This window comes from Oncorhynchus clarkii, chromosome 31 (genome assembly GCF_045791955.1).
Source record: "Oncorhynchus clarkii lewisi isolate Uvic-CL-2024 chromosome 31, UVic_Ocla_1.0, whole genome shotgun sequence".
In the NCBI taxonomy this organism is placed as follows: Eukaryota; Metazoa; Chordata; class Actinopteri; order Salmoniformes; family Salmonidae; genus Oncorhynchus; species Oncorhynchus clarkii.
The window spans coordinates 22,004,629-22,028,305 of NC_092177.1; the positions used below are offsets into that span (position 1 = coordinate 22,004,629).

The window sequence follows — 23,677 nt, forward strand, 5'->3', positions numbered from 1 at the left end:
TGGTGGATAAGACAGGGCTAGAGGAGAGAGGGGAGGGTCAGGCTGGTGGATAAGACAGGGCTAGAGGAGAGAGGGGAGGGTCAGGCTGGTGGATAAGACAGGGCTAGAGGAGAGAGGGGAGGGTCAGGCTGGTGGATAAGACAGGGCTAGAGGAGAGCATACAGCTCAGTGGAGATGACTCTATAGACTCTTAGAGGATTGAAATCAAAGCCTGAGAGACACGCAATGCAACATGAGAGTGTAATCAGGAGTAGCAGCACACTGCTCTGCCATCGTGGGTGTGTGAGTGTGTGTGAGTGCATGTGTGTGTGTGTCTGTGTCTGTGTGTGTGTGTGTGTGTGTGTGTGTGTGAGCACGTGTGTATGAATCTGAGAAAGAGCAATTTCAAGTAGTAGGTGAGGAGATTTTTCCCAACCCCGTTGACTGTTCTCTCAACGGGCAGAGGGGTTAGAGTGGTACGCTGTAATATCCGGGAGAATGAGAGGTGACGTTTCACATGGGTTCTGCTCCTGGCCATTTCTCCGTCACAATGGGGTTGAGAGGGGGAGGGAGGGGGGAGGGATGGGGCTTTGGTGAGGCTTATTTCTATCTCTCTCTCTCTCTCTCTCTTCCTCTTCATCACCTCACTCAGCCCTCACTATAGACATTGTGAGTGTGTGTGTGTGTTTGTGTGTTATAGTGTGTGTGTGTAGAGGGTGTGCTTTAATAAATCCTTGAGTGTTTAAACCATGCAATGTGCAGTTTCCGTCTGTGTGTGTGGCTCTCATCTCATCTCCTGATCATCTCAGATTCCTTCCCTCCCTCCTGTGAGATGTGACATGTCCAACATGGAACCACCACCAGGCAGGGCGGCAATGCAATAGCCAAAGGTGCAGCGGCATTGGAGATCTTGGGAGAAGAAGTGTGGAGGCAGCTGTGGAGTTTAAAGAACCAGCCTGGAGTTTTGACGTCAAAACAAATAAGGCCACCATAACTCATCATCTACTTGTTGCTGCGTGACGGAATCCATCCGAAACGATTGGAAATGTTTGCCTTTGTTCTGTTTAGTGTGGAGGGTTCAGCTAAATGTTTGCCTTTGTTCTGTTTAGCGTGGAGGGTTCAGCTAAATGTTTGCCTTTGTTCTGTTTAGCGTGGAGGGTTCAGCTAATTGTTTGCCTTTGCGCTGCTTAGCGTGGAGGGTTCAGCTAAATGTTTGCCTTTGCGCTGCTTAGCGTGGAGGGTTCAGCTAAATGTTTGCCTTTGTTCTTCTTAGCGTGGAGGGTTCAGCTAAATGTTTGCCTTTGTTCTGCTTAGCGTGGAGGGTTCAGCTAATTGTTTGCCTTTGTTCTTCTTAGCGTGGAGGGTTCAGCTAAATGTTTGCCTTTGTTCTGCTTAGCGTGGAGGGTTCAGCTAAATGTTTGCCTTTGTTCTGCTTGGAGTGGAGGGTTCAGCTAAATGTTTGCCTTTGTTCTGCTTAGCGTGGAGGGTTCAGCTAAATGTTTGCCTTTGTGCTGCTTAGCTTGGAGGGTTCAGTTAAATGTTTGCCTTTGTTCTGCTTAGCGTGGAGGGTTCAGCTAAATGTTTGCCTTTGTTCTGCTTAGCGTGGAGGGTTCAGTTAAATGTTTGCCTTTGTTCTGCTTAGCGTGGAGGGTTCAGCTAAATGTTTGCCTTTGTTCTGCTTAGCGTGGAGGGTTCAGCTAAATGTTTGCCTTTGTTCTGCTTAGCGTGGAGGGTTCAGCTAAATGTTTGCCTTTGTTCTGTTTAGCGCGTTGGGTTCCGCTAAATGTTTGCCTTTATTCTGCTTAGCGTGGAGGGTTCGGCTAATTGTTTGCCTTTGTTCTGTTTAGCGCGGAGGGTTCAGCTAAATGTTTGCCTTTGTTCTGTTTAGCGCGGAGGGGTCAGCTAATTGTTTGCCTTTGTTCTGTTTAGCGCGGAGGGTTCAGCTAAATGTTTGCCTTTGTTCTGCTTAGCGTGGAGGGTTCAGCTAAATGTTTGCTTTTGTTCTGCTTAGCGTGGAGGGTTCAGCTAAATGTTTGCCTTTGTTCTGCTTAGCGTGGAGGGTTCAGCTAAATGTTTGCCTTTTCGCTGCTTAGCGTGGAGGGTTCAGCTAAATGTTTGCCTTTGTTCTGCTTAGCGCGGAGGGTTCAGCTAAATGTTTGCCTTTGCGCTGCTTAGCGTGGAGGGTTCAGCTAAATGTTTGCCTGTGTTCTTTTTAGCATGGAGGGTTCCGCTAAATGTTTGCCTTTGTTCTGCTTAGGGTGGAGGGTTCAGCTAATTGTTTGCCTTTGTTCTTCTTAGCGTGGGGGGTTCAGCTAAATGTTTGCCTTTGTTCTGCTTAGCGTGGAGGGTTCAGCTAAATGTTTGCCTTTGTGCTGCTTAGCTTGGAGGGTTCAGTTAAATGTTTGCCTTTGTTCTGCTTAGCGTGGAGGGTTCAGCTAAATGTTTGCCTTTGTTCTGCTTAGCGTGGAGGGTTCAGTTAAATGTTTGCCTTTGTTCTGCTTAGCGTGGAGGGTTCAGCTAAATGTTTGCCTTTGTTCTGCTTAGCGTGGAGGGTTCAGCTAAATGTTTGCCTTTGTTCTGTTTAGCGTGGAGGGTTCAGCTAAATGTTTGCCTTTGTTCTGTTTAGCGCGTTGGGTTCCGCTAAATGTTTGCCTTTATTCTGCTTAGCGTGGAGGGTTCGGCTAATTGTTTGCCTTTGTTCTGTTTAGCGCGGAGGGTTCAGCTAAATGTTTGCCTTTGTTCTGTTTAGCGCGGAGGGGTCAGCTAATTGTTTGCCTTTGTTCTGTTTAGCGCGGAGGGTTCAGCTAAATGTTTGCCTTTGTTCTGCTTAGCGTGGAGGGTTCAGCTAAATGTTTGCTTTTGTTCTGCTTAGCGTGGAGGGTTCAGCTAAATGTTTGCCTTTGTTCTGCTTAGCGTGGAGGGTTCAGCTAAATGTTTGCCTTTTCGCTGCTTAGCGTGGAGGGTTCAGCTAAATGTTTGCCTTTGTTCTGCTTAGCGCGGAGGGTTCAGCTAAATGTTTGCCTTTGCGCTGCTTAGCGTGGAGGGTTCAGCTAAATGTTTGCCTGTGTTCTTTTTAGCATGGAGGGTTCCGCTAAATGTTTGCCTTTGTTCTGCTTAGGGTGGAGGGTTCAGCTAATTGTTTGCCTTTGTTCTTCTTAGCGTGGAGGGTTCAGCTAAATGTTTGCCTTTGTTCTGCTTAGCGTGGAGGGTTCAGCTAAATGTTTGCCTTTGTTCTGCTTAGCGTGGAGGGTTCAGCTAAATGTTTGCCTTTGTTCTGCTTAGCGTGGAGGGTTCAGCTAAATGTTTGCATTTGTTGTATTTAGCGCGGAGGGTTCCGCTAAATGTTTGCCTTTATTCTGCTTAGCGTGGAGGGTTCAGCTAAATGTTTGCCTTTGTTCTGCTTAGCGTGGAGGGTTCAGCTAAATGTTTGCCTTTGTTCTGTTTAGCGTGGAGGGTTCAGCTAAATGTTTGCCTTTGTTCTGCTTAGCATGGAGGGTTCAGCTAAATGTTTGCCTGTGTTCTGTTTAGTGCGGAGGGTTCAGCTAAATGTTTGCCTTTGTTCTTTTTAGCGCGGAGGGTTCAGCTAAATGTTTGCCTTTGTTCTGCTTAGCGTGGAGGGTTCAGCTAAATGCTTGCCTTTGTTCTGTTTAGTGCGGAGGGTTCAGCTAAATGTTTGCCTTTGTTCTTTTTAGCGCGGAGGGTTCAGCTAAATGTTTGCCTTTGTTCTGCTTAGCGTGGAGGGTTCAGCTAAATGTTTGCCTTTGTTCTGTTTAGTGCGGAGGGTTCAGCTAAATGTTTGCCTTTGTTCTGCTTAGCGTGGAGGGTTCAGCTAATTGTTTGCCTTTGTTCTGTTTAGCGCGGAGGGTTCAGCTAATTGTTTGCCTTAGCGCGGAGGGTTCAGCTAAAGCACACAGACGCAATCCGATGTTATCCTGCTAATTGAAATAAACCTGCAGAGGCTGTACAGAGAAATAACATGATCTGCAGCTCTAAATCCATGTGGTTTGTGTCTAAGTGAGGGCTTATGAGAGAAAAACCACAACAGTAAGGCACTTGGCATTTGGACATTGAAACCCCAGCGATGTTATCCAATAGAGACATGCTTTATGGCTTCTGCTAGAGGAGCGTGGAGAAAGTAGGGGAGAGGAGGGTGGAGGGGGAGAGGAGGGGAGACAAGAGAGGGGGGAGGGTGATGAGAAAAATAGCAGATGAGGAGGATTCAGGTGAAGGTTCTGTGGCAGATGGAGGGTACTCAGTTGCAGCCAGAGGCATAGGTAGGACGAACATACAGACAGAAAGAAAGAGAGAGACATGAGTACCGAGTCATTGATGAGGACATTACAGCTTAAATGAGGACAGATTGAATCTAAGCTGCGTGGAGGGTTGGCTCTGCTGGGACACGGTGGGGTCGTTTCTCTCTCAGCCCATCTCTCCACTCCTCTAACTTCCTGCAGACTACCACCACTGCGCTGCTTTGGCTCAGCCACACTTCCCAACCTCCCAGTGATATTGCAAAAGGCAGAGTCTGGTGTCAAGGCAATTTCCTGTGCTCAAAAGTGCTATTTGTGAGCTAATGATAGCCCCCCCGAACACCTCTTACTCTAATCCATCCTACTCTTACCGTGTTTCAGTGTATCTCTCTCTCTCTCTCTCTCTCTCTCTCTCTCTCTCTCTCTCTCTCTCTCTCTGTCTCTTCTATTTATCTCTCCCTGTTATTTGACACATACAGACTGTTGTAATGGCTGAAGGCAACCTTTCAATCAGACCACACTGCGACATAAAGACTGATGTGTCCTGTGGGAGGCATACAGTACTGGTGCTGGTGCTTAAAAATGCATGGAATATCTGATTCACACTGATTCCTCAACCACTGACTGTCTCTTCTCTCTCCCTCCCTCCCTCTCTCTTCTCTTCTCTTCTCTCCCTCTCTCTCCCCCTCTCTCCCTTTCTCGTCTCTCCCTCTCTCTACCCTCTCTCTTCTCTCTCCCTCTCTCTACTTTGTCTCTCCCCTCTCTCCCTCTCTCTACCCTCACTCCCCCTCTCTCCACTCTCGCTTCTCTCTCTGTACTCTCTCCCTCTCTCTACTCTCGCTCCCCCTCTCTCCCTCTCTCTACTCTCGCTCCCCCTCTCTCTTCTCTCTCTCTCTACTCTCTCCCTCTCTCTACTTTGTCTCTCCTCTCTCTCCCTCTCTCTACCCTCGCTCCCCCTCTCTCCACTCTCTCCCTCTCTCTTCTCTCTCTCTACTCTGTCTCTCCCACTCTCTCTTCTCTTCTCTCCCTATCTCTACTCTCCCCCTCTCTCTTCTCTCCCTCTCTCTCTCTGGGTTACAAGCTCCTCTGTGAGCTATGACTGGGCATCCCTCTCCCTGGCAGCATAAAAGCATTAATCATGATGAAGCATCAGTAGTGTTTATGATATAGGCAACAGCGAGGTCAGAGAGGATACGGGCCGAGGGGCAAGGAGACCTCGACTGGGTCGGGTCACATCAATCCCTAGAAACGTCAACTCTCGCTTCAAAATTGTACAACTGACTGACTTAACTAGCATGTAAAGACCAGCCAAACCAAAAGCACCGAATAGCAAAAACGTATTTTTGACCGGATTAATTTACAAAAAATACACAAGAAAAAATCACAACCAAAACTGTGGTATCACACTACATATAACGTGACAGGACTCCTCCACCTCACCCACTAAACCATGTTAACACACTACATATAACGTGACAGGACTCCTCCACCTCACCCACTAAACCATGCTAACACACTGCATATAACGTGACAGGACTCCTCCACCTCACCCACTAAACCATGCTAACACACTACATATAACGTGTCAGGACTCCTCCACCTCACCCACTAAACCATGTTAACACACTACATATAACGTGACAGGACTCCTCCACCTCACCCACTAAACCATGCTAACACACTACATATAACGTGACAGGACTCCTCCACCTCACCCACTAAACCATGTTAACACACTACATATAACGTGACAGGACTCCTCCACCTCAGCCACTAAACCATGCTAACACACTACATATAACGTGACAGGACTCCTCCACCTCACCCACTAAACCATGTTAACACACTGCATATAACGTGACAGGACTCCTCCACCTCACCCACTAAACCATGCTAACACACTACATATAATGTGACAGGACTCCTCCACCTCACCCACTAAACCATGCTAACACACTACATATAACGTGACAGGACTCCTCCACCTCACCCACTAAACCATGCTAACACACTGCATATAACGTGACAGGACTCCTCCACCTCACCCACTAAACCATGCTAACACACTACATATAACGTGACAGGACTCCTCCACCTCACCCACTAAACCATGCTAACACACTGCATATAACGTGATAGGACTCCTCCACCTCACCCACTAAACTATGCTAACACACTACATATAACGTGACAGGACTCCTCCACCTCACCCACTAAACCATGCTAACACACTACATATAACGTGACAGGACTCCTCCACCTCACCCACTAAACCATGCTAACACACTACATATAACGTGACAGGACTCCTCCACCTCACCCACTAAACCATGCTAACACACTGCATATAACGTGACAGGACTCCTCCACCTCACCCACTAAACCATGCTAACACACTACATATAACGTGACAGGACTCCTCCACCTCACCCACTAAACCATGCTAACACACTACATATAACGTGACAGGACTCCTCCACCTCACCCACTAAACCATGCTAACACACTGCATATAACGTGACAGGACTCCTCCACCTCACCCACTAAACCATGCTAACACACTGCATATAACGTGACAGGACTCCTCCACCTCACCCACTAAACCATGCTAACACACTACATATAACGTGACAGGACTCCTCCACCTCACCCACTAAACCATGCTAACACACTACATATAACGTGACAGGACTCCTCCACCTCACCCACTAAACCATGCTAACACACTGCATATAACGTGACAGGACTCCTCCACCTCACCCACTAAACCATGCTAACACACTACATATAACGTGACAGGACTCCTCCACCCCACCCACTAAACCATGCTAACACACTACATATAACGTGACAGGACTCCTCCACCTCACCCACTAAACCATGCTAACACACTGTATATAACGTGACAGACTCCTCCACCTCACCCACTAAACCATGCTAACACACTACATATAACGTGACAGGACTCCTCCACCTCACCCACTAAACCATGCTAACACACTACATATAACGTGACAGGACGCCTCCACCTCACCCACTAAACAATGCTAATACACTGCATATAACGTGACAGGACTCCTCCACCTCACCCACTAAACCATGCTAACACACTACATATAACGTGACAGGACTCCTCCACCTCACCCACTAAACCATGCTAACACACTGTATATAACGTGACAGACTCCTCCACCTCACCCACTAAACCATGCTAACACACTACATATAACGTGACAGGACTCCTCCACCTCACCCACTAAACCATGCTAACACACTACATATAACGTGACAGGACTCCTCCACCTCACCCACTAAACAATGCTAATACACTGCATATAACGTGACAGGACTCCTCCACCTCACCCACTAAACCATGCTAACACACTACATATAACGTGACAGACTCCTCCACCTCACCCACTAAACCATGCTAACACACTACATATAACGTGACAGGACTCCTCCACCTCACCCACTAAACCATGCTAACACACTACATATAACGTGACAGGACTCCTCCACCTCACCCACTAAACCATGCTAACACCCTACATATAACGTGACAGGACTCCTCCATCTCACCCACTAAACCATGCTAACACACTGCATATAACGTGACAGGACTCCTCCACCTCACCCACTAAACCATGCTAACACACTGCATATAACGTGTCAGGACTCCTCCACCTCAACCACTAAACCATGCTAACACACTACATATAACGTGACAGACCCCTCCACCTCACCCACTAAACCATGCTAACACACTACATATAACGTGACAGGACTCCTCCACCTCACCCACTAAACCATGCTAACACACTACATATAACGTGACAGGACTCCTCCACCTCACCCACTAACTAAACCATGCTAACACACTACATATAACGTGACAGGGCTCCTCCACCTCACCCACTAAACCATGTTAACACACTGCATATAACGTGACAGGACTCCTCCACCTCACCCACTAAACAATGCTAACACACTACATATAACGTGTCAGGACTCCTCCACCTCACCCACTAAACCATGCTAACACACTACATATAACGTGACAGGACTCCTCCACCTCACCCACTAAACCATGCTAACACACTACATATAACGTGACAGGACTACTCCACCTCACCCACTAAACCATGTTAACACACTGCATATAACGTGTCAGGACTCCTCCACCTCACCCACTAAACCATGCTAACACACTGCATATAACGTGACAGGACTCGTCCACCTCACCCACTAAACCATGCTAACACACTACATATAATGTGACAGGACTCCTCCACCTCACCCACTAAACCATGCTAACACACTACATATAACGTGTCAGGACTCCTCCACCTCACCCACTAAACCATGCTAACACACTACATATAACGTGACAGGACTCCTCCACCTCACCCACTAAACCATGCTAACACACTACATATAATGTGACAGGACTCCTCCACCTCACCCACTAAACCATGCTAACACACTACATATAACGCGACAGGACTCCTCCACCTCACCCACTAAACCATGCTAACACACTGCATATAACGTGACAGGACTCCTCCACCTCACCCACTAAACCATGCTAACACACTGCATATAACGTGACAGACTCCTCCACCTCACCCACTAAACCATGCTAACACACTACATATAACGCGACAGGACTCCTCCACCTCACCCACTAAACCATGCTAACACACTGCATATAACGTGACAGGACTCCTCCACCTCACCCACTAAACCATGCTAACACACTACATATAATGTGACAGGACTCCTCCACCTCACCCACTAAACAATGCTAACACACTACATATAACGCGACAGGACTCCTCCACCTCACCCACTAAACCATGCTAACACACTGCATATAACGTGACAGGACTCCTCCACCTCACCCACTAAACCATGCTAACACACTGTATATAACGTGACAGGACTCCTCCACCTCACCCACTAAACCATGCTAACACACTGCATATAACGTGTCAGGACTCCTCCACCTCACCCACTAAACCATGCTAACACACTGTATATAACGTGACAGGACTCCTCCACCTCACCCACTAAACCATGCTAACACACTACATATAACGTGACAGGACTCCTCCACCTCACCCACTAAACCATGCTAACACACTACATATAACGTGACAGGACTCCTCCACCTCACCCACTAAACCATGCTAACACACTACATATAACGTGACAGGACTCCTCCACCTCACCCACTAAACCATGCTAACACACTACATATAACGCGACAGGACTCCTCCACCTCACCCACTAAACCATGCTAACACACTACATATAACGTGACAGGACTCCTCCACCTCACCCACTAAACCATGCTAACACACTACATATAACTTGACAGGACTCCTCCACCTCACCCACTAAACCATGCTAACACACTACATATAACGTGACAGGACTCCTCCACCTCACCCACTAAACCATGCTAACACACTACATATAACGTGACAGGACTCCTCCACCTCACCCACTAAACCATGCTAACACACTACATATAACGCGACAGGACTCCTCCATCTCACCCACTAAACCATGCTAACACACTACATATAACGCGACAGGACTCCTCCACCTCACCCACTAAACCATGCTAACACACTACATATAACGTGACAGGACTCCTCCACCTCACCCACTAAACCATGTTAACACACTGCATATAACGTGACAGGACTCCTCCACCTCACCCACTAAACCATGCTAACACACTACATATAACGTGACAGGACTCCTCCACCTCACCCACTAAACCATGCTAACACACTACATATAACGCGACAGGACTCCTCCACCTCACCCACTAAACCATGTTAACACACTACATATAACGTGACAGGACTCCTCCACCTCACCCACTAAACCATGCTAACACACTACATATAACGTGACAGGACTCGTCCACCTCACCCACTAAACCATGCTAACACACTACATATAACGTGACAGGACTCCTCCACCTCACCCACTAAACCATGCTAACACACTACATATAACGTGACAGGACTCCTCCACCTCACCCACTAAACCATGCTAACACACTGCATATAACGTGACAGGACTCCTCCACCTCACCCACTAAACCATGCTAACACACTGCATATAACGTGACAGGACTCCTCCACCTCACCCACTAAACCATGCTAACACACTGCATATAACGTGTCAGGACTCCTCCACCTCAACCACTAAACCATGCTAACACACTACATATAACGTGACAGACCCCTCCACCTCACCCACTAAACCATGCTAACACACTACATATAACGTGACAGGACTCCTCCACCTCACCCACTAAACCATGCTAACACACTACATATAACGTGACAGGACTCCTCCACCTCACCCACTAACTAAACCATGCTAACACACTACATATAACGTGACAGGGCTCCTCCACCTCACCCACTAAACCATGTTAACACACTGCATATAACGTGACAGGACTCCTCCACCTCACCCACTAAACAATGCTAACACACTACATATAACGTGTCAGGACTCCTCCACCTCACCCACTAAACCATGCTAACACACTACATATAACGTGACAGGACTCCTCCACCTCACCCACTAAACCATGCTAACACACTACATATAACGTGACAGGACTACTCCACCTCACCCACTAAACCATGTTAACACACTGCATATAACGTGTCAGGACTCCTCCACCTCACCCACTAAACCATGCTAACACACTGCATATAACGTGACAGGACTCGTCCACCTCACCCACTAAACCATGCTAACACACTACATATAATGTGACAGGACTCCTCCACCTCACCCACTAAACCATGCTAACACACTACATATAACGTGTCAGGACTCCTCCACCTCACCCACTAAACCATGCTAACACACTACATATAACGTGACAGGACTCCTCCACCTCACCCACTAAACCATGCTAACACACTACATATAATGTGACAGGACTCCTCCACCTCACCCACTAAACCATGCTAACACACTACATATAACGCGACAGGACTCCTCCACCTCACCCACTAAACCATGCTAACACACTGCATATAACGTGACAGGACTCCTCCACCTCACCCACTAAACCATGCTAACACACTGCATATAACGTGACAGACTCCTCCACCTCACCCACTAAACCATGCTAACACACTACATATAACGCGACAGGACTCCTCCACCTCACCCACTAAACCATGCTAACACACTGCATATAACGTGACAGGACTCCTCCACCTCACCCACTAAACCATGCTAACACACTACATATAATGTGACAGGACTCCTCCACCTCACCCACTAAACAATGCTAACACACTACATATAACGCGACAGGACTCCTCCACCTCACCCACTAAACCATGCTAACACACTGCATATAACGTGACAGGACTCCTCCACCTCACCCACTAAACCATGCTAACACACTGTATATAACGTGACAGGACTCCTCCACCTCACCCACTAAACCATGCTAACACACTGCATATAACGTGTCAGGACTCCTCCACCTCACCCACTAAACCATGCTAACACACTGTATATAACGTGACAGGACTCCTCCACCTCACCCACTAAACCATGCTAACACACTACATATAACGTGACAGGACTCCTCCACCTCACCCACTAAACCATGCTAACACACTACATATAACGTGACAGGACTCCTCCACCTCACCCACTAAACCATGCTAACACACTACATATAACGTGACAGGACTCCTCCACCTCACCCACTAAACCATGCTAACACACTACATATAACGCGACAGGACTCCTCCACCTCACCCACTAAACCATGCTAACACACTACATATAACGTGACAGGACTCCTCCACCTCACCCACTAAACCATGCTAACACACTACATATAACTTGACAGGACTCCTCCACCTCACCCACTAAACCATGCTAACACACTACATATAACGTGACAGGACTCCTCCACCTCACCCACTAAACCATGCTAACACACTACATATAACGTGACAGGACTCCTCCACCTCACCCACTAAACCATGCTAACACACTACATATAACGCGACAGGACTCCTCCATCTCACCCACTAAACCATGCTAACACACTACATATAACGCGACAGGACTCCTCCACCTCACCCACTAAACCATGCTAACACACTACATATAACGTGACAGGACTCCTCCACCTCACCCACTAAACCATGTTAACACACTGCATATAACGTGACAGGACTCCTCCACCTCACCCACTAAACCATGCTAACACACTACATATAACGTGACAGGACTCCTCCACCTCACCCACTAAACCATGCTAACACACTACATATAACGCGACAGGACTCCTCCACCTCACCCACTAAACCATGTTAACACACTACATATAACGTGACAGGACTCCTCCACCTCACCCACTAAACCATGCTAACACACTACATATAACGTGACAGGACTCGTCCACCTCACCCACTAAACCATGCTAACACACTACATATAACGTGACAGGACTCCTCCACCTCACCCACTAAACCATGCTAACACACTACATATAACGTGACAGGACTCCTCCACCTCACCCACTAAACCATGCTAACACACTGCATATAACGTGACAGGACTCCTCCACCTCACCCACTAAACCATGCTAACACACTGCATATAACGTGACAGGACTCCTCCACCTCACCCACTAAACCATGCTAACACACTACATATAACGTGACAGGACTCCTCCACCTCACCCACTAAACCATGCTAACACACTACATATAATGTGATAGGACTCCTCCACCTCACCCACTAAACCATGTTAACACACTACATATAACGTGACAGGACTCCTCCACCTCACCCACTAAACCATGCTAACACACTACATATAACGTGACAGGACTCCTCCACCTCACCCACTAAACCATGCTAACACACTGCATATAACGTGACAGGACTCCTCCACCTCACCCACTAAACCATGCTAACACACTACATATAACGTGACAGGACTCCTCCACCTCACCCACTAAACCATGCTAACACACTACATATAACGTGACAGGACTCCTCCACCTCACCCACTAAACCATGCTAACACACTACATATAACGCGACAGGACTCCTCCACCTCACCCACTAAACCATGCTAACACACTACATATAACGTGACAGGACTCCTCCACCTCACCCACTAAACCATGCTAACACACTACATATAACGTGACAGGACTCCTCCACCTTTGTGTGAAAGAGGTGCTTTCCCTCACCAGCGGGTCCAAAACATCATTAAAGTCTATTCATATTAAAGAGGTCATCGGTAACCTCCAAGGGAAAGAATGCATTTGGTAAAATAACAGTAATAAAGCAGAATGCAGTATCAGACAAGCCTGGGAAATCACAGTATTAACACAAGGAGTCTATGTCTCTATTCAGACGGTTATGGAGTTACTAACTCACTCTAGTTGGAATAAAGAGGTCCCGGCCAACCTGTCAGGAAAATTCAGAGTGCACACACTGAAAGATGAGTGTTTGGCATGGACGAGGGGAGGGGCTGTCGTACGTGGTAATGTGAAAACTTCTTATCAATGTGTGATGACGTGGAAGTAACCTTGAGATTCTGTAGCAAGGAAATGTCTCAGCTGCACTTCCACTCATAAAAAATGACAGACCCTGGTCGGACGGTACAAAAATAAAGAGAGTAGCGTTCATTGAGAGACAGATATTTCTGTACAAAAAGTGGTCATAAAATATTCAGCACTCTGGAGAGTGCAGCAGGAGGGGGGAAGATGGAAGACGGACATGCACCACTCTGGTAAGAACACGAGGGTTTCCAAATATGACCTGCAGGCAAGTCTGAAATGCTCTTTGGCTTCTCAAAGAGCATTTCAGACTTGATTAGGTTTGGGACAACTTTAACCAATGATTTAAAACTTTCTACCCCCAAACCTACCAATCAATTATCATTTATATCATACTATAATTCATATTTCATCATGATAGTTTCTAGTTCTCAATAGTATCATTTTACTCAGTAAAGATGAAAAATAAAATTTAGCACCAGTAAATTAAGGGGAACATTTGCTTAATCAGTGTTCTAATACAATGCTACTATTTTGATTAATTCAAATGTGAAAATCTGATTTAAAAAAACAACAGAATTCATCTGCCTGATGCAACTCACATTTGACAAGTATCTTCAAGGAGATCTTGAGATAAAAAGCTGAATTTATTATAATCAAATGTCCTTAGAGCTGAAACCCTCCTATGAATAATCATCAAAGAATCAGTGGCACATTAGCCCATCTATCCCCTCCACCCATCTATCCCCCCCCCATCTATCCCCTCCACCCATCTATCCCCCACCCATCTATCCCCCACCCATCTATCCCCTCCACCCATCTATCCCCTCCACCCATCTATCCCACACCCATCTATCCCCTCCACCCATCAATCCCTTCCACCCATCCAACCCTTCCACCCATCCAACCCTTCAACCCATTTATCCCCCCCAGCCATCCATCCTCCCACCAGGCTGTATGTTGTCCCACCATGCAGTGTGCTCGGCTGGTTCCAGACCTTTCTCCATCTCATTGAGATGCAAGGCACGCCCAACATGAGAAAATGTCCGAGATAACTTTGAAGTCATTAGTTCAGTCATTACCACATTTATGTTAAATCCAAATTACAATTCATCACCAGAAAGAGCCAATCGTTTATTTTGTGTAACTTGGCAAGCGTTAAACTGTATTCAGTCATTTGAAGTCACGGAGCTGCACTCATTATGGAAGCCTATTTAGCGTTAGTGCCCTCCACTAAATCAGTTCTTATTCATTAGCAACTTGAGGGAATGCTTAACATCTAACAGCGAGTTGACGTGATTGTATAAGTCATTCTTCTCAGGAGAAATAAGCTAAGGCTTTTGTATTTGTTATTTTCTATGTGAGGCAGCCATCTATGCATCAATAGGAATGAACTCTTTTAAATGACTTGTTAAATCTGATGTCAGATGCTGTTCTTCTTTTTGATTTCAAGTTTAATGAACATTGTGATTAGAAACATAAAATGTGTCCACCACCCCGATTTCTGTTTTTAAAAGGGTATTTGGTCCCAATATGTTGTTGAGATCAAACTACAAAGGAGAGCTGATAAAACTGACACTTTTATTGACAGCTTCAATAAAAAGCCGTCCATCTGACTGTGTCTGGGAAATAATTTGGTCAACCAGTTTCCATTTTCGTACATCAAAATGACCCATTTTCTTTGTTGGGCTTTCCCTTCCCAGACAAAACACATATTTCCTAATATGCAACAATGTTGTTCTCCACAATATTCATCAAAAACAAGGTGGTCTTACAATCTGGAAGAATCTGGAACAAACACGGCTGGTCACGGAGAGTTTGTTACATCAATGATACATTATCTTTGCTTGTCCGTCTTTTATCGGAGGCTCTTGTAGAGGGCACCGATAGTTGCCCTGCCAGATCAAATAGAAGAATACATTAAAGATACCCAGAAAGGTACGATTTTAGTGCAGTGATACCAGTGATACAGAGGTACAAGTGACACAGTGGTACCAGTGATAAAGTGATACCAGTGACACAGTGGTACCAGTGATACAGAGGTACCAGTGATACAGTGATACCAGTGACACAGTGGTACAAGTGACACAGTGGTACCAGTGATAAAGTGATACCAGTGATAAAGTTATACCAGTGACACAGTGGCACCAGTGATACAGAGGTACCAGTGATACAGTGATACCAGTGATAAAGTGATACCAGTGATAGAGGTACCAGTGATAGAGGTACCAGTAATAAAGTGATACCAGTGATAAAGTGATACCAGTGATAACCTGATACCAGTGATACAGTGATACCAGTGATAGAGGTACCAGTGATACAGAGGTACCAGTGATAAAGTGATACCAGTGATAAAGTGATACCAGTGATAAAGTGATACCAGTGATACAGAGGTACCAGTGATAAAATGATACCAGTGATAAAGTGATACAGGTGATACAGAGGTACCAGTGATAAAGTGATACCAGTGATAAAGTGATACCAGTGATAAAGTGATACCAGTGATACCAGTGATAAAGCGGTACCAGTGATACAGAGGTACCAGTGATAAAGTTATACCAGTGATAAAGTGATACCAGTGATACAGTAACACCAGTGACACAGTAACACTAGTGATACCAGCGCTACCAGTGATACCAGAGTTGCCAGTGATACCAGTTGTACCAGTGATACCAGCGTTACCACTGATACCAGCATAACCAGTGATACCAGTGGTACCAGCGATACCAGTGATACCAGTGGTACCAGCGATACCAGTTGTACTAGTGATACCAGCGTTACCAGTGATACCAGTGATACCAGTGGTACCAGCGATACCAGTGATACCAGTGGTACCAGCGATACCAGTTGTACCAGTGGTACCAGCGATACCAGTGATACCAGTGGTACCAGCAATACCAGTGGTACTCGTTGTACCAGCGATACCAGTGATACCAGTTGTACCAGTGGTACCAGCGATACCAGTGATACCAGTGGTACCAGCAATACCAGTTGTATCAGTGATACCATCGTTACCAGTGATACCAGCAATACCAGTTGTACCAGTGATACCAGCGTTACCAGTGATACCAGTGGTACCAGTGGTACCAGCGATACCAGTGATACCCTTTGATCATATAGCATGAAATAGAGAGGTTCTCATCTATGAGTTCAATTCAAAGGCTACAAGACAGCACACGTACAAATACTCTGGCTATCAGCAGAAATTGACATCTTCTGCACCATGGACAGGAACCAATTGTAATTTCAATTCACCACTGTTACACTGGGGAACAGATATAGGCCTGTGCATTAAGACACATTCAGCTCCCGTATCTATTCAGAAAATGTGTTAGGTACGCCATCATACAATTCAACACTTTGTTTTATATTAAAAGAGAGAAAATTGCTCAAAGAAAAAGCCTAATCTACCAAGAGAGCATGACCTAATTAAAATTATGGGTTTCTATCACAGCACCTTCCTGGTGCTCCAGTCCAATTATCTATGTTTCAGCTGCATGGACATATGGTGGAATTAGCACCTTTAAACAACATGTATTTACATCTTCACATTCTCCACTAATAGACACTTTTGCAATGGGCTGTAGTCGAGCAGGAGGAAGTGCTGTATTACTAATAAAAACTGAATCCACACACACTGACATTTATGCCTGGTGTGGTCAGCCAACTCTAACGCCATCTCATCTCCATCATGCCATTTTTTTGCTGTGGTCATAAAACCATCACTACCTTCTCTAAGAGCTGAGGCAGGGCTAGGACATGGGGAGGAGGACACTCAAAATGAACAGCCAGTCCAGCTGAAGCAGGGCTGGGACAAGGGGAGGAGGACACTCAAAATGAACAGCCTCCCTGCTCTAACAGTGCGGATGACAATGGCATTTAGTGCCCTGCCGATGAGCTGATGGATGGGGTGGTGTCTGGGAAATGAAATCCCTATCTTTCTCCCCCAGTTATGTTGTCCTGTCCTCTGCTGTCCTATCATATTCATTCCAGTTCTTCTCCCCAAGGCTTTACCTTTGCAGAGGCTGGAGGCTGGAGGGCTGGAAGACTGGAGGCCTGGAGGTTGGAGAACTGGAGGTGCCCCCAGTGAACTCGTCTGCACCAGGACATCACCGCCTGGGTGCTGCAGGGGCATGTACCTCCCTCCCCTGTAACCCAGACCAGGCAAGACCAGACTAGACCAGTCCAGACCAGACTCGACTGGACCAGACCAGACTGCACCAGACCAGACTGGAACAGACCAGACCAGACCAAACTGGGCCAGACCGGACCAGACTAGACCAGTCCAGACCAGACTCGACTGGACCAGACCAGACTGCACCAGACCAGATTGGAACAGACCAGACCAGACCAAACTGGGCCAGACCGGACCAGACTAGACCAGTCTAGACCAGACTCGACTGGAACAGACCAAACTGCACCAAACCAGACTGGAACAGACCAGACCAGACTGTACCAGACCAGACTGGGCCAGACCGGACCAGACTAGACCAGTCCATATCAGACTGGACCAGACCAGACTGGACCAGACCGGACTAGACTGGACCAGACTGGACCAGACCAGACTGGATTAGACCCCCAGAAACAGCCTTAGTCTCAGTAAGAGTTTCAGATGCAGTACAGCAGCAGCTCACCAGTGTCTGTCTGGTTTAAAGCTTTACACTGTGTGCACGATGCCAGACACAAGCTACAGTAAACCTGTGGCTCATTCAATGAAGTAAGCTATTTCCTGAATATTCTTGGTTCTCTAGAGGAAATAGTGTATATTACACCACAGTAGATGACTGCAGAAACAGTTTTAACAGGCAACAATGCACAGAGAGAGGATGCTTGGAAAAGTGACCAACAAATACAACACCTGGCGAGGCGCTAGCTAGCAGCTTAATGTCACAATGCAGCACAGAATGACAATGACAATAAAACCGTGGTGGTCACACAGTCGATACGGAGAAACACAAGGCACACAGCGGACGGACTAACACCTCAGGAGGGTGATCACTGCTGTCGCTAGCAGCAAGCACAGGTAGGTACGCCGCGCTGCTGCAGCTTCACATCCAACACACTTTACCCTTCAAAGACATTCAACAGAAAACACACAGGGAACAGAAGACAGAGAAATACAGTGAAAAAAACAGAAGAGAGACAGTAGAGTTAGAGAGATAGAGATATAGATAGAGGGAGATATATATATATATATAGAGAGAGAGAGAGAGAGATAGAGAGATAAATAGATAGAGCAATAGAGAGATAGATATATATATATATATAGAGAGAGATAGAGAGATTGAGATAGAGAGAGAGACTAAGATAGAGAGATAGAAACAGACAGATAGTGAGAGAGATGGAGAGATAGAGAGACATATAGATAGAGAAAAGAAGAGAAGAAAGGGAAGAGCAGGATCGGTCCCTGCAGAAGAGAGGAGAGGGAGAAGGGTATGAGGAGGAGGGGGACTCACAGTATCTCCAGATCACGGAGGGCTCGGAAGGCTCCATCTTCGATGCAGCTTATGTGGTTGCTGTCCAGTTGCCTGCAGAGGGATGAGGGACAGGAGTCAGCGGAAGGTCTGTCTGCAGACGTGGGGGTTTAGGGTACTGGGGGGGGGGGGGGGGGGCTGCAGGAGGAGGAGTGCCAGTGGCTGAGTATGGTGAGGGAGGTGGCTGGGAGGGGCTGAAGGTAGGTAGCTACTGGCTAGCCAGTGGGCGTACAGCACAAACTCAGATCTCAGCCCTCACCTCTGCCTCACCGCAACCTGCCAGGGAAGGAAAGGACCAGCTGGCTAAAGTGGCCTGTCTGGCTGCAGCCTATCACCTCACTCTCAACACTGCCCCGTCTCAACACTGCCCCGTGAGTGGAGGAGAGAAATAGAGAGCGGGGGGGGGGGGGCAGTGAACAGAGGCTGGCTTTAGCCCACCCCGTCTGTCAGCTCTCTATTAATTACATTGCATCCCTCCTCCTTCTCTACTCCCCCCTCCTCTTCTTCTCCCTCCTCATCTTCTCCCCCTCTCCCTTTCTCTTTCTTTTTTTTGTCAGAAAGGGAGTAATTTCATTACATTAGAGCAGCCAATCCATTACGAGCTTTTACCGACTCTGTCACTGAAACAATTTCATTAAAGGAGAGGGTTCGTAAATCAGCCCGGGTCACGATGCTGGACTCCCAGACGCTCAGAGCACTTCTTCCTCTTCTTTCTTTTCCTTTTACTTTAATTTGCAAGCCCCCCCCCCATACAAACCCCCTTCTCCCCACCCCTCCCCTCTCTTCTCTCTCTGCCCAACAAATAGGAGATGGATGGAAGACAAGGCAATACAAAGGGCAGACATCTAGAACGCTCTCCAGCTCCTTTATCCAAGCTTCTGTGACATTTAACCTGTTACAGATACTGTCTGCATCTTCTGCTCTGGGATATAAAGACCATATCTACTCTTCTCTAATATCCTATACCCATCTCCTCCTCTTCCCCTATCTCTCTATCCCTAATCCCTGATACTTTACTTTGCTTTCGAGCTCTTTGTTTTCTTCTTATTTCCCTTGGTTCTCATCTAGTAAAGCAGCTGTTTCCTGACTGGTCGTTATCTCTTAGCAGAGGAGACCAGCCGTTTGGAAAGCGTCAACAAGAGAGGAAATGAAATAATCTAGGACATTATTTCATTACAATTTGGTATGAGACATTTACAATGAAAACAACCATCTGTGTAGAATGGAAACAAGCAAAGTTATGGCATTATATATGCAGATAGGAGAATGACATATTGTAGCCATGCTTAATCTAATTTCATGATACATGTTGTCTTTATTTGAAATGATTTGCTAACTGGTGAAGCCTGACAAACCTTAGGGAGGAGTGATACTGTGATCAAAGCTAGGTCGTACTTCTGACCCTTTACCTCTAGTTTCCATTTTAGGAAACATCTTGAATCCAATGTATAACTGGAAGGAGGCTATGTGTGTACAGTATGTGTGTGTGTAATGGGTGTTGGTGGTGGGCAATGACAGTCCCAAAATGAATTTCCTTCCATCTAATTACGTTGGCCTTTAATCATCCCAGTCATAAGCAGTATTGTCAGTTGCAAGCAGTTTGATGCCTCTACCTTGAGGAACATGAAAAGAAGAGAGAGAAAGGGGAGAGAGAGAGTAGAGAGAGAGAGAAAGAGAGAGAGAGATTAGAGAGAGTAGCGAGAGTAGGAGAGTAGAGAGCATAGAGAGATAGAGCGAGAGAGAGGAGAGGAGAGAGCTGAGCTGCACTTTCTAAACTCCTGCCAAATGTGTATGACCATATTAGAGACAAATATTTCCCTCAGATTACACAGACCGACAAAGAATTCCAAAACAAATCCAATTTGATCAACTCCTATATCTATTGGGTGAAATAGCACAGTGTGCCATCACAGCAGCAAGATTTGTGACCTGTTGACACAAGATAAAGGCAACCAGTGAAGAACAAACACCATTGTAAATACAACCCATATTTATGTTTATTAATTTTCCCTTTTGTACTTTAACTATTTGCACATCATCATAAATTGTGTGGTCCGTGCCCTGAATGCTGATTGGCTGAAAGCCATGGTATATCAGACTATATACCACGGTTATGACAAAACATTTATTTGTACTCTTCTAATGATGTTGTTAACCAGTTTATAATAGCAATAAGACACCTTGAGGGTTTTTGGTATATGGCCAATATACAGTGCCTTGCGAAAGTATTCGGCCCCCTTGAACTTTGCGACCTTTTGCCACATTTCAGGCTTCAAACATAAAGATATAAAACTGTAGTGGGACACAATCATGAAGTGGAACGACATTTATTGGATATTTCAAACTTTTTTAACAAATCAAAAACTGAAAAATTGGGCGTGCAAAATTATTCAGCCCCCTTAAGTTATTAATACTTTGTAGCGCCACCTTTTGCTGCGATTACAGCTGTAAGTCGCTTGGGGTATGTCTCTATCAGTTTTGCACAGCGAGAGACTGACATTTTTTCCCATTCCTCCTTGCAAAACAGCTCGAGCTCAGTGAGGTTGGATGGAGAGCATTTGTGAACAGCAGTTTTCAGTTCTTTCCACAGATTCTCGATTTGATTCAGGTCTGGACTTTGACTTGGCCATTCTAACACCTGGATATGTTTAGTTTTGAACCATTCCATTGTAGATTTTGCTTTATGTTTTGGATCATTGTCTTGTTGGAAGACAAATCTCCGTCCCAGTCTCAGGTCTTTTGCAGACTCCATCAGGTTTTCTTCCAGAATGGTCCTGTATTTGGCTCCATCCATCTTCCCATCAATTTTAACCATCTTCCCTGTCCCTGCTGAAGAAAAGCAGGCCCAAACCATGATGCTGCCACCACCATGGTTGACAGTGGGGATGGTGTGTTCAGGGTGATGCGCTGTGTTGCTTTTACGCCAAACATAACGTTTTGCATTGTTGCCAAAAAGTTCAATTTTGGTTTCATCTGACCAGAGCACCTTCTTCCACATGTTTGGTGTGTCTCCCAGGTGGCTTGTGGCAAACTTTAACCGACACTTTTTGTGGATATCTTTAAGAAATGGCTTTCTTCTTGCCACTCTTCCATAAAGGCCAGATTTGTGCAATATACGACTGATTGTTGTCCTATGGACAGAGTCTCCCACCTCAGCTGTAGATCTCTGCAGTTCATCCAGAGTGATCATGGGCCTCTTGGCTGCATCTCTGATCAGTCTTCTCCTTGTATGAGCTGAAAGTTTAGAGGGACGGCCAGGTCTTGGTAGATTTGCAGTGGTCTGATACTCCTTCCATTTCAATATTATCGCTTGCACAGTGCTCCTTGGGATGTTTAAAGCTTGGGAAATCTTTTTGTATCCAAATCGGGCTTTAAACTTCTTTACAACAGTATCTCGGACCTGCCTGGTGTGTTCCTTGTTCTTCATGATGCTCTCTGCGCTTTTAATGGACCTCTGAGACTATCACAGTGCAGGTGCATTTATACGGAGACTTGATTACACACAGGTGGATTGTATTTATCATCATTAGTCATTTAGGTCAACATTGGATCATTCAGAGATCCTCACTGAACTTCTGGAGAGAGTTTGCTGCACTGAAAGTAAAGGGGATGAATAATTTTGCACGCCCAATTTTTCAGTTTTTGATTTGTTAAAAAAGTTTGAAATATCCAATAAATGTCGTTCCACTTCATGATTGTGTCCCACTTGTTGTTGATTCTTCACAAAGAAATACAGTTTTATATCTTTATGTTTGAAGCCTGAAATGTGGCAAAAGGTCGCAAAGTTCAAGGGGGCCGAATACTTTCGCAAGGCACTGTATCATGGCTAAGGGCTGTATCCAGGCATTCCGCGTTGCGTCGTGCAGAAGAATAGCCCTTAGCTGTGGTATATTGGCCATATACCATACCACACCATTGCTTAATTATAACACAGTACATAGCCATAATATGACATTTGAAATGTGTCTATTCCTTTAAAACTTGTGAGTGTAATGTTTACTGTTCATTTTTTATATGATTATTTCATTTTTGTTTATTATCTATTTCACTTGCTTTGGCAATGTAAACATATGTTTCCCATGCCAATAAAACCCTTTGAATTGAAATTTAATTGAGTGGGTTGCAAGGCTTTGATTACATTTCAAAACGCCTAGCTAGCTAGAACTAGCCAAGTGCAAACCAGCTGTAACATATAATGTATCCAGCTGTAATCAACTAATGGATACTGTAACGGCTGATTTCTTCCTCATCCTCTGAAGAGGTGTTGCAAGGATTGGACCAAGATGTGGCGTGGTAAGTGTCCATCTATTAATAAGAAAAACTCAACATGAACACAAAATACAAAACAATAAATGTGAACAAACCGAAACAATCCCGTGTGGCACAA

General features: G+C 45.8%; 1 protein-coding gene across 1 annotated transcript in view; it reads right to left on the reverse strand.

Moving 5' to 3' along the window:
• Nucleotides 1-23,677, reverse strand: part of LOC139390668 (slit homolog 3 protein-like) — a 425,054-nt gene that overhangs the window by 171,208 nt on the left and 230,169 nt on the right. Inside the window, exon 6 of the mRNA XM_071137941.1 lies at nucleotides 19,273-19,344. Coding sequence (XP_070994042.1) covers nucleotides 19,273-19,344 — 72 coding nt within the window. The remainder of the gene's footprint in view (nucleotides 1-19,272; nucleotides 19,345-23,677) is intronic.